General features: G+C 40.7%; 1 protein-coding gene across 1 annotated transcript in view; it reads left to right on the forward strand.

The window, feature by feature from the left end:
* LOC126456200 (luciferin 4-monooxygenase-like) overlaps positions 1–11,266 on the forward strand; it is a 95,852-nt gene extending 84,586 nt beyond the window's left edge. Inside the window, exons 8-9 of the mRNA XM_050091954.1 lie at positions 4,620–4,785; positions 10,986–11,266. Coding sequence (XP_049947911.1) covers positions 4,620–4,785; positions 10,986–11,107 — 288 coding nt within the window. The 3' untranslated portion in view covers positions 11,108–11,266. The remainder of the gene's footprint in view (positions 1–4,619; positions 4,786–10,985) is intronic.
* The last annotated feature ends 2,156 nt before the right edge of the window (positions 11,267–13,422 follow it).

Consider the following 13,422-nt stretch of genomic DNA (forward strand, 5'->3'; position numbering starts at 1 on the left):
GGTATCAAAATATTTTACTGTCCGGGCCATCTGATTATTCTTCGAGGTCAGTGTTAAGGGAAAAACGTACAAAGCATATCTGATTCAGCTTAAGAAATAGGATGCAGCATGGCATGAGCTGATTCTCGATGGAAAATAAGTACGCGATGTTTGGATTCAGGTCGAAAACTTTTTAGGTTGGTTGGTGCTTACGGGAGCTCAACGGCGAGGTTACCAGAGTCGAAAATTTTTTTGGCTGTAGGATCTGCTGTCACTGGGAATGTGATGACACGGGTCAATTGTTAGCATTTTAGGGGCACCGTTAGTTATCAATGGTGTCGAATGATGTCCATGCTTACAAACTTACAATTTTGGAGGTTTTATTTCAGCCTAACGATGTTTAATTACATGAATTTGTTTGTAAAGGACAAGCCAGCGACAGCATTAATTTGTTGGAGAGAGTAAATTTCGGGGACAGAGCGGTTGCATATTGTTTCTGTGCCATCATATTTGTCTTACAGGCAGCGGGCCCTTGAGGCTCTAACTTCTGATACATTCCTTACAAAAAGCAAATTTGTCAGATAGATTTGTTGTGGAGGTATTCTATACGCGGACATTCTAGGCATATTCGCAAATAGCAGTAATTGTACGACGCTGTCTTGGCCGATTAAATACAGTTCTCTTTACCGTTTTGATAAGTGGGCAGATGAGCGTCTGGTGTATGCTCTGTAAGGTAGAAGGGAAATTTTGGAGACCCATCAGTATTGTGTTAAAGCTAGCTGTGCCACTTGTGAAAGCTCAATAGCTTTGGCGATTTGGAGAAATTGCGCTAGGGAGGGATCTGTCATGCGTAATGCATGTGAATGAACATCTTAGTCTCATGCTAAACGTATCACAATGACAAACGATTCAGCGTAATTACACTTACGACTGAGACCTTATAGGTCCGCGACGCAGACTGCTTGAGGATACGCTTCTGTTTGATAGACGCTGAATTTCTGAAACTTCAGTTGTCACCTCTTTGTATTCACTTCTTTGTATTCGTACGTGATGCCTAGTAATTATCACAACGGTAACTGTTTGTTTATCTCTTTATTTTACAACATTTATCTTGCCCAATCTCTACGTTGAACACCATGACAGTCCTTAAAATAGCGGACGATTTGTTTGGAAACAAACACCAGTTTCGATATATGATTATAAAATCAACCGGTTGCACGTAACTGGTAGGTACATTGACCTACATAGGTTTCGACACGTACGAGGAGCGTCTTCATCAGAATGAAAGTTTGCTAAATGGTAAAATTACATTACTGAAAAGTAACGGTTAGAATTTAGAGAGCTATGCTCAAGTCGAAAGTGAAATAAAACGTTCTAGCCATCAGGCTAATTGAGTTCCCAGCTGGGCACACGTGGCAAAGTATAGAACGTTTTATTTCAATTTGGACTTGAGCATAGGTGCTGCAAATTCTAACCGTTACTTTTCAGCAATGTAATTTTACGATTTAGCAAAATTTCATCCTGATGAAGACGCCCCTCGTAGCTGTCGAAACCAACGCAGGTCAGTGTACCTACCAGTTACGTGCAACCGGTTTGCTTTATAATCCTATGCTGAAGTCAGTATACGGTTGCTGAGTAACGGCCACGTTCAAAACTGAAAACCAGTTTTTATTTCCCGATTATCCAGTTTTCAAGCCATTGTGTACACCTCGTAAGACGGTGGGTATTTGCAGAACGTTGGTATAAAATATAACGTGCCTGTTAATTTTAGTAGCCCTGACAGACATCGATATCGTCAATACATCATACAACTGCGAGACGGGTACGACGCCCCGTGGGGACACTGCGTGCTGTCTGGCTAAGGTCTCTGGTGATGGCAGAGTTTAGCGACCGCACCATTTCAACCTCTGCAGGGTACTAGGGCTGTGGAGTCACTCGAGCCACACCAAGTGAGCTTTCATTAGGAAGGCGCAGAATTCATTTATAACTTTTTGGAACCATAACTGCAGCGGAAATCAGTACTCCACATACACAACCACATCGCGGAAATGTCGACTGTGACATAGCTCCAGCTATTCCGGCATTTTTTCTCTTGTATGAAACTGAATACGATTAACACTAAATTTCCAGGCAATTAATATCACTGGTCGGCAGTGCAATTATTTTCTTCAAAAGTCCGCAGTCATTTCATATAGAGCAGAAACTGGAGCCGTTATAAAGGGCATCCATTTCGCATTGGACACATTAGTATTCTACTATCTCATCATTTTACACTTAAAAAGGACATGTGGTAGCTGCTACACTGGAGAACCTCCCCAGAATAGCTAAACAGAAGCGTATCCTCAAGCAGTCTGCGTCGCGGACCTATAAGGTCTCAGTCGTAAGTGTGACACTCGATAATAACGAGAGCAAGTTCAGAATGTTCCACACGACATTTCTCAGGGTAGCACAGATATCCAGTGAAACTGTTTGAAGCTATCATCTATAGTTCAGCACTGCTTTGAGAAACTCAAGACTACTGAAGGTATGTTTGCGCAGTGCTGGTTGTAAGATTATTGTAAAAAGTAAGTCCCATTTGAACGTTTGTAAAATCATTTCATTACCAACAGTAAATATTTGAAGCGTTCTTGAGTTTCGCAAAGAAAATAATTCAATAATATTAGTTCCTCTTATGATAATAGTTAGTTGATGTCTCTGTACATCCGTTTATAATCTCTTATAAATCATAGCTGGTGGCTGGCATGCACACTACTCTTCTCAACCTCTCGCTTCAGACGTTCTACCAACTCGCTTCACATCTCGCTTACTACTGACTTCCTACGAACGCTAAACTGCGGTCTCTCCTCCCAACAATGCTTTCTGGTGCAGACAATCCCTGCTACCATTACAAAATGTATCAATGCGCGGTCTTTCCCGCTCTTTTCTTAAAATGTATCCATACGCGGTCTCTCCCGCCCTTTTTCAAATTATATCAATTTGCGGTATCACCGGGTTATTTGGTAACCGTGATAGCGTAACGGAGATGTTTAATAAACTCAAGTGGCAGACTCTGCAAGAGAGGCGCTCTGCATCGCGGTGTAGCTTGCTCGCCAGGTTTCGAGAGGGTGCGTTTCTGGATGAGGTATCGAATATATTGCTTCCCCCTACTTATACCTCCCGAGGAGATCACGAATGTAAAATTAGAGAGATTAGAGCGCGCACGGAGGCTTTCAGACAGTCGTTCTTCCCGCGAACCATACGCGACTGGAACAGGAAAGGGAGGTAATGACAGTGGCACGTAAAGTGCCCTCCGCCACACACCGTTGGGTGGCTTGCGGAGTATCAATGTAGATGTAGATGTCAACAATACTTTGGTGCAGACATTCCCTGCTACCACAATTATTTCCAACATGACAAATATTAATTATTCCTACTTAATCCTATTAATAAAATATAAACATCTTTCATAAATTGTGATCTGGCAATAGGCAATAGAAACATACACGTCTTACAGCCTGTTCTGTGAGCGGTTACATCGTACTCTTGGTAGTTCCCCCGGCATTCGACTTGCGTAGCCGCCGGTCACCTGGTGTAGTTATCGATAAGCTTACGCTGTCCATCATCTCTGTTAGCGATTATCTTCGTCCATCGATCGCAAAGATATAAGAACAAATTTAAAAGCACAATTAATAATACGTTTTGGGCTATTATGCCCTGGTAAAATGGATTTCACCTTAAAACCCACAACAAAAGGGAGGCACCATAAAAACGTTGGCGATCAGAGTAAGGAAAATTTGCGAATCACAGCTGCTTCACGCAGAATTAATACATGTCACCAATGCATTGCTCGAAAATGGTTATTCGTTCGCTGAGGTGAAAAGAGCGTTAAGACCACCGATTAGAAATAATAGCGATACTCAAGCGCCGGTGAAATCGAAAGTTTTCCTGCCTTTCATTAAGGACGTCAGTGATTGCATAGAAAAAACCTTGAAAAAGCGGAACATCGTGGTAATCTACAAATCCGCCCGGTAGATATAAGACAATCTAACATCGGCCAAGGTTGTTCGCCAACCATCTGAAGAACCAGGAATTTATAGGATTCACTGTAGTTGCGGAGAGGTATACGTCGGTACTACAAAAAGAACGGTAAAAAAAGACTAGAAGAACACAAGAGCAATTGCAGACGAGGGGAGACTGACAGGGCAGCTGTTGCGGAACGTGCTTTGCAGCCAGGAGATCACCACATTCATTTTCGTAGGACTCAAGTACTGGCAGCCACTAGCGGATACCATGGACGGCTACACGGAGACGCGATAGAGATTGTAAAACACTCCAGGAATGTTAATAGGGAGGTGATTGCAAGAGCGGACGACGGCAGTCGTCAACGGCCAATTGCACTTGCGTATTCAAAACATGTGACGTCACAACACTGCGCGAAACACATGGAAGTAGCGAGCCAGGGTATTAATCGGACATTCGAAGAAGCTATGATCCCCCTTAAAAAATATCCTCTGCAGGTGGGGACGAAACGTTATGTTTTAAGGTGAATCCATTCGAACACGGCATAACAGCCCGGAACATTTTATTAATTGTGGCACTTCTGGCCGTGAAAGTTTACATTTTAGAAATTTAGAATCACATAATGTGTTGCACGTGAACAGGTGCTGTCGCCGCAGCTGGAGAACCTGCTGATGTCGCACCCCAGTGTGCAGCTGGCCGCCGTGGTGGGGAAGCCGCACCCCACCGACCAGGAGCACCCCACCGCCTTTGTCGTGCTGCGGCCCGGAGCCTCCGCCACCACTGAGGAGCTGCAGCGGCTGGTAGATGGTAAGCCGGACTAGCGTGTTTGAATGAGACAGTCGTATTGCGAGAGCAGTACAACGAAGGGTAGTTAATAGCTGTTGTATGATCGATGCCCAGGACATTGTTGACGGAGAACAATAAAGTGAAGAGAAAATAACGGTGTCAGTTTTACAAATGTACCATCCCTACATTTGCCTTAATCAGTCTAGGGAAACCACCGAAAATCCAAATGTGGAAGGCTGGGAGGACAGTGAATGCAGTTTCTACCCAGGTGCGCCTCCTTACTGGGCGAGGGCGGTACAGGCACAGGATGAGCAGCGAGGAGGCGCTCGCTAAGATGGCATGAGGCCAACAGTTCTTGTAAGGCAACTATCCAGCTATATTTCTTTGCGAGGCAACTATAGTAAGAAAGGTTCACGATCGCGTTCGCGGAACTAGGCTAGAAACTTTAGAGAAAAGGATTCCATGGAGAGATAAGAAAGGCCACTGCTAATTAAAGGGAACGGAAGGATAGGGCTGTAGTTCATAAAATATCTAGGAGATAGTCTAGAGTCAAAAAGGGAGCCCTTAGATCGCACACTCGCAGACAACACAGTATTAGGTCACTGTGGGGCTGTGCAAGGAATCGTAAGTAAAGTTGTACGTACACATCGAGCACACTGGAAAATACATGAGCCATTAACTTTTAAGAGAGGTAACCATATGGCCTTTTTAATAAGAGCTACATCATTCAGTCAGACATATCATATCAAACTGGCCACAACTAGATTGTTCACAGATAATAATACCATATAGCTGGTACCCTGTAACTTTAGGTGAACAACCATCGATAACCAAGAATGTCTTCCGTGGTATAAAGCAAATTCAAATTGTGCAGCCACTGAGATATAGCAACCTGAAAGGATATTCCATACGAACTAACTTCACTGCTACACACACACACACACACACACACACACACACACACACACACACACACACACACACAAATATTCCTTTCTCACGTATTCATTATCTTTAACGATATTAACTCCAATGGAGATAGCTGTATACCAGCCTGTGATCGACATAGGTACCCTCCACATGTCGAGCAAGTCGTCGATTTCACGCTGGATATTCATGAGCAATGTTACAAACACAACATACGCTAAGCTTTCATCTTTTTCTGGGACATACTTTCCAGAAGTAAATTAAAAATATTTTCCCTGATTTGATTCCGTTCGAGTTTGTAAGGAGATTTCCTTTGGTTACCAAGCAACTGGCAAAACTGGAAACCGCCTCCCAAATGTAATCAGTTGGGTCCCCCTCGGTCTGGTTTTTGACTGCAAAGTCCTTGAGTCTACACTAATCATTGCTTGAATGAGCTTGGTCTATCTAGAGAGTAAAATGAATAGTGATATATACCAAGAACATTACAGTTTCTCTCTCAAGTACTTTTTATTTATGCCTGAGACGGTGGACTACATTCTTTCAGAAATAGTGTACAGGGAGATGCAGTCTCCCTGAGGGTTTTCGGGAGGTTTCCCTTGGTCATAAGACAAATGCTGGAAATGATAATACTATCCCAAAAATTACTTTCCATCTCCTCACACTCCATACGGCAAAAATAAAATAGATAATAAAAATGTTAATTATCAGTCGCACACATACGCATAGCTAGTGTACGTATAGAGGCAAATTTTTAATTTTTTTTTCGGGCAATAGAGAACTTGTCCTTACTACCTGCAATTCGAGAAGTTACTTTTGCTTACCAGGTGAATTCCAGAGTTGGAAATGAATCCGCCCATATTAAAAGGGCCTCAGAGGAGTTAAGCGATTTGAAAGAAAAGTGGAAAAAATAAGTTTAATTCCCTTAGATTGTCTTTTAAATTAAAAAAACTTATGTAGTATTATAGTCGGCAGTATGCTTAATATTATTACCTAACATAACTTAATATAAAACGTTACCCTAATGTGCGTGATGAAATAAGGACGATTGTCTGATGACTTTTCTGCGTGGTATATTTTGATGCAATTTGTTAATTCCTACCCATATTTCCACCAGAAAACGCAGAAAAACACTGAGTTCGAGAACTGGCCCACGACGCACATTGACCATTAGTAAGAAAAGAATTACAGTGCCGCGTGTTTTTAGATATTTACGTTAAATAGAGACTTCGTCGTATAACATTAGCGGTAACTCCACCCAGTTATTTTCGTGATATTTAAGTTTCCTAGTTATCGAACCTGTCAACTATAATCCATTTGAGCTTTTGTGGAAGAACACAAGAAGTTTCGCCCACTACCAAAGCGCAAAATTTATTATAAATTTGTTTACTCTCTTCAGCCTGTAACTAAGCTGTTTTGCTACATCACTCAGCCTGGCAGATTTTACTGGGCCCATCCTACTAGGTATGCTAAACTGGTGGGTAGACTGGGAGCAGGTCCTCCTGGTCGAGCTGCTGGGAAATTATGTTGATCATACCATCTTTGGGAATAATCCAACTAAGAAACTTGGCGATGGCATATGGATGGAGAGCTTATAGAGGGTGTCCGAGAATTAGGGATGAGTATTAAAGCGTTATAGAACATCCAAAATTAATTTAAAATGTAATGTTTTTTAGGGACATGTTGTGTAATTTCTCCCATATATGTATGAAAAATTATATCCTTCATAGGACCACCCAAGGCCTCACTGCAACGAAAGATCGCAGGCCATTCCTGGTTGCCACGTTGAGAGAGAATTTTTTGAGGAAATTTTCATTCAACAGAGCAATCGTTCCATGGGATGTGAGACAAGTTGTACCATCGTGTTGAAACCAAAAATCATTTTCATCAATAAGAGGGGAAAAACCAATCAGAAACATGTTTTGGTAACGGTCGCCCTTATCATTTTCAAAAATATACGGACCGATCCTCCCTCCTACTCAGAAACAACATGCGTTGTGGATGCATCTCATCTTCTACAGTCACTTGTGGATTTTCGTTACCCCAAATTCTGCAGTTCTTTTTGACGTACCCACTGAGGTGGAAGTGCGCCTCATTTTAGAAAATTATGCCTTTTGTGAAGTTTTTGTTCTCTGCTCGTCAATGTCTCTTTCCATGATCTACAGGCTCCAGTTCTTGTGTAAGCTGATTTTTGAAAGGATTTCATGCAGTGAACTTGGTGATGAATTCAGTTGTTGAGCTCGTTGGCGAACAGATTTTCTGGAGCTTACGATCACATTCTCGGGCACGACAGCAATGTTTTCTTGTGTTCGAACAGAAAGCGGTCGTCCTGTTTTCTTAACGTGAACAGGTGGTCTCAGATTTCCGGATCAACTTCCGAACTGATGCCGTTGGAGCAGCATTACGTCAGCGACTCACTGCCGTGGGACTTCCACTGTTTTTGTAAAAAATTTTTGTCACTTGAATACGTTGCTCCGTTGTCATCTGTTACATGGCGAAAATAAACATCAAATAACAATGCTCACTACACAAAAGGTATCAAGAACACGAAAAGACCACGGCTGCCAACCGTCACATGACAAAATGGCGCATAATTCAAATTCGTTCTTACTTATCGGACACCCGTTAGCTGCTAATTTTAAATTTCATATTTCCGATCTCAAGAAACGCTTCTCTTAACAATTTCTTCTGAAAGAAAAGTCTTTTTTGGAACATTATCCATAAAATTTTAAAATTAAAAGCATCCGATATCTGCATATCGTTGGTTTTTGTCTTCAGTTTACAATAATCTTTGATATCTGATGAATACTATTGATGTGGTAACGATTCTTTACCTGTGTTTTGTAAGACCAAGGACTCGGTCGCAGGAAAGGAAACAGCGTCCCCCGACTACACAATAACCTCGTAATTCATACATGATTCGCTCTTCACTCTTGCACAGTCTTTCTCAGTTTTCTTCCTGCGAGATTCAATTCATACTCTCTTTTTGGACGTTATGTCACTTTCTACCATTGGTAAGCAATAGTTTATCTTTTGACAACAACACACCACAAACAGAAAAAAATACATATCCACTTTCTTGTTGCCTAAGAAATACGAAACAAGCGAGACAATTGTCTTCAGTGTTGCCACCGGTAAACACAGAAAAAGCAGACTGAGAACCTTTATTCGTGTCGTTACGAAATGCGTGTATCGATATCTCCGCTTTGTAAACAAGAGACCGAAGGTTCTTTCGTCAAAGCATTTTAGTGCCCGGAATTATAATTCTGGCGCTAATTCATTTTCTCCAAAACTATGTCTGAACCAATTGAAAGTGGCTCCGTATACTCGTATCATGGAATCCTTTTACTCCACTGCAGGTTTGCTGGTGTATTTGTGAAAAGAACCACCAGTTTAGAAATGACGTGACTTGCCCATTTGTGTAGAAAACAACACAGTGAAGAAAAATATGAAAACCTTAATTATCACTCCGTACATGGCGATGTTTGAGTTCAGATAGCTTTTCACTCAGAAATGCCGTAAATATCATTTTATTAATAACTTGAATGCAAAGTATTAATGTTCCACAATAATATTTATTTAATCGTTCGTTATCAGCTGGCTTTCGGCTTCTTACACCATTGTCAGATAACTTAACACTACTAAACAGATAGTTCACACAACTTCATAGAGAATTCATAGCTGAACGAAGATGTGTAACATTTTATGACTGTAGCGATACAAAATACGAGCATAATGTAATACCTAAAGAGACACTGAACAAATAAATCTTACATTATAGCACATTCAAATATTAAAATTATGTGAAAGCATAGGGCAAAAATATTCTACAAGAGAGTAATAGATGAGTAACAGAATAACAGATCAAATAAATTTCTTCAACAATGGAATTCACACCACAGTAAAATCAAGTTTACAGTGGAATGTGGAGGAGACTCTACCAACATTTTAGCTCCACCTTTGTCATTTGTAAGCAACAGCATTTATTTAAGATATACAGAAAAGTAACGTCAACACACACAGTAATACCAGCCATTTCCCAGCATCCCATTACATACAGACATGGAGCCTTCCACATCGTGGTGCACTGCTTAATACCTGTACCACAAACAAACCGGATTTTGAAAATAAATTGAAAATAATTAAAGAAATAGCATACATCAATGGTTACAGCCTACACTAAGTGACAACATATTCAGCAAAAAGATTAGACCAAGGATAACAGCACTCTTTTATCCCCCTAAAACAGCACAAAACTACACTGATAACAGATGAGCATCTATGCTATATGTGGGTGAAACTGGACAGGTTCTTGCCAGGAAACTAAAATCCAGGAAATATACTCAGGGTTTTTACGCTAGGAATACTATTGCTCGCCTTCCGTTCAACAGTGAAGATAAGATTTCTCCTTTAGAAAAGAGTGGAAGTTATAGAATTTTCTGTTATCCGTGTGGTCAAATATGTCCAGTTCAATGAGGTAGGGATATAACTACTAGACTGACTGAGCATGAAACGAATTGGAGGCTGAAAAAGAAAGATTCCACCTTTTTGAACATCATCTGAATAAATGTCATTCATATAATATGAAATTTGGTGTTCTCTGCAAAGGAACTAAAGGCAGAAAACTAACATTACTTGAAATTCTGGCTGTTAACAAACAACAATCAAAGAATTGTGACCTGGTTTTCAATGAACAACACAATTCCATTACTCACCCTTGTTAAAGTAACAGCCAGTTATTATTTATCTCACCATTACATAATAAGCTTGTTACAGCGGTTCCACATCCAAATTCCATAGTCTTCTTTCTCCTGCTCTCTTTATTCGGTCTGTTAGTCACATTCACCAGTTTGTCAATATGACATAGTAGCCAGTGCTATTACTCACTTGAAGAACATCTTTGGCTTATAAATTCACATAGTTTTAACATTTGAATATACTGTAATGTAAGACTCATTTGTTAAAGAGTCTCTTGAGAAATTATTTTATGCCTGTATTTTGTATCGATATTGTCATAAAATATCATGTATGTTACAATGTTTGCACACCTGTGAATTATTGCTGAAGTTGCGTGGACTACCTGTTTACTAAAACGTAATCTGACGATGGCCTAAAGAGCTGAAAGCCGGTTCATAACGAACTATTAAATAAATATTATTGTGGAACATTAATACTTTATATTCAAGTTGTTAATATGTCTGTGTTCGTACAAGAACCCACTGAATGTTCTATAAATATAATTTTAAGTTGTGTATTCAAGTTCTGGTGCCTTGGCAATTGTGAACTTGTTTCTGCAGATAAGGTGGCGGACCACAAGAAGCTGCGAGGCGGGGTAAGGATCGTGGGGGAGCTGCCGCACACGGCCAGCGGCAAAGTGGCCAAGAGGGTCCTCAGGAGGTGGGCGGCGGGCGGCCAGTAGGAGCAGAGGCCACATGTGCGCTCGTCCAACCCTCAAAGGGCTCTCTAATGTCGAAGAAGCGTCAACGAAACCAAAGCTCACTCTTAAAGTTAAATACTCCATTTCTCTTCTTCGTAGTTTCAGTTTTCGTGTTGAACTACTTTGATTCATTATATTTTTAATTCTTTACAGATTTTTTACTTTATTTTGTGTAGTATAGTTCGCTCAGCTAATAGCATGTACGTTCCTTACAAACTTCAATTACAATACAGTTTTATGTATATCCTTTCAGTTCTGTTAAATTTCCTAAGAAACACGAATCCTCTGCACTTGCGGTCAGTAACGTTTCCTCTCAGTTTCCTGTGTTAGCACCCTCAACGTAACTATACATGCCCAAAAAACATGCTATCTTAAAAGTGTTTGATGTGTGAAATTCTAAGAATGTTTTTGATGATTGTTATTGTGTATTTCGTCTTCGGACAGTAATAACACTAAAACATTGTACTTAGTGTACGTAGGCCACATGAATATCTCCACAAGTTCCTTTATGAAGTAAATCAAGCCACAAAACAACCAGTATAGTTCGCTACATCTTTTGTTCGGTTGACTTACAGACAGGAAATGGAAATGTTAACAGTAAATATGGTACCAAACAAAACTTCTAAGCATGCTGCACTTGACTATTGGTAAGAATGGTATTTCAGGGATTATACGTTGTGAAAAGCTGCGTGTCAGGACAGAGTCCACATTCGACCACCTGTCCGCAGACTGTGTTATTCGAAGTGAAACGTCGCAGCAGACTTGACACATTACCTCAACGCTCCAAACTACGTAACAATGGTTCTTCTCATTTATTCCATACTCTAACGACGGTCCCCCGCAAGTGCATACATGCAGAGCCTAAAGCCGTCGGCACACGGACCGAGCATCCGAACGTTGAGCGTTGAGCGTGCCGAGTTTCTGACGTCATAGCGTGGAATAGCACGTTTGGGAGTCTTTCCGAACGTGCAGAGCAATATCTGGCATGTCAGATATTCTGAGCGTGCGTCTGAGCGTTGACCAATGAGATGGCCCAACGCCACCGACGTCACACACACGCCATCTGCCTTCAGTACATACTTATGAGGCGCCATATTGGCATTCATTTCAAGCCTATATGCATATATACCGTTTCTAGGCAACAGCAAATTGAGAATCACTGGAAAAATCGTTGTTAACTGTGCGATTCGTTCCAATAAAATAATGACAAACAACATATTCGTGGCAAAAGAAGTATTGTAACTTGCTTATTATGAGAGTAGGCTATTTGAAGGTAGCGACACGCTGAAGATCCACCCTAAACGCATTGTTCTTTGTACAACTTCCTATAATTAAATTTCAGTTAGTAACATATCTACGATTAAGGTTTTCAGCAACGGTTATCATAAAATAATTGGAGATCCGTGGTATGTTGTTCGTGTAGCGTAATGAGTATTTTTTTCCTAACATTCACGTTTTTATTGGGTTCTGATACTTTATTATTAGTTTAATATAAGTATATATTATAATATTTGATGTTATGTAAACCAATTTTTGAGGGGTGACTTTGTTCGATTGGCTTAATCTACAGAGCAGCTTGCACTACTTGTATAAACATATTTTGCTCCTTTTTCTTTTACGTTTCGTAATTCACATGTTGCAAGGATTCTGCTGCTGGATAGGAACAGTGCTCATGTAAGACTGATCTTGGGGTTTTACTGAAATGTGGGGATGATGAAATAACCAAGAACCAAATTAGTACTGCACTGTTTGTAATGGAACTTTTATACGCCTGTGTCCTTATTTATTGGACATGGTACTATCCTTTTCGTGGACGATGCAGGAAATGTGCGTTTTAATAGAGCTAACGTGGGAATTTTACGTGCGCCCGTTAAGTAAACAGTGTGATTTACGAACTGGAAACATCCCACATCCGCCGCTGGAGTGCGTCGTGATAGTGTATACCACGTTTGCGGCCCACGTACCGTATGCACAAGTCGCACCGTTCCTGAGCGTTCAGGAGCACGTGGAACGTGGCACGCTCAACGTTAACGTTCGACAGCATGGTCCGTGTGCCGACGGCATAAGCAACGCACCTGAAACGCATGTGATGAGGCTAAGACAAAGATAAAGTTTACAGTTGATATTAGAAACATTGTGAGTACTCACAATAACGTTGTAGATAAGGCTACAGAAACTTGGAATACTGATCATTACAGATATATAGGACGTTTATAAATTCCTTATATAAACTCATACAACATCTAGACGGCAACTGCTATACAACGCCTCGAATATGAAACTGGTCGTAAAAGTAC

Source organism: Schistocerca serialis, chromosome 2 (genome assembly GCF_023864345.2).
Source record: "Schistocerca serialis cubense isolate TAMUIC-IGC-003099 chromosome 2, iqSchSeri2.2, whole genome shotgun sequence".
Taxonomy (NCBI): Eukaryota; Metazoa; Arthropoda; class Insecta; order Orthoptera; family Acrididae; genus Schistocerca; species Schistocerca serialis.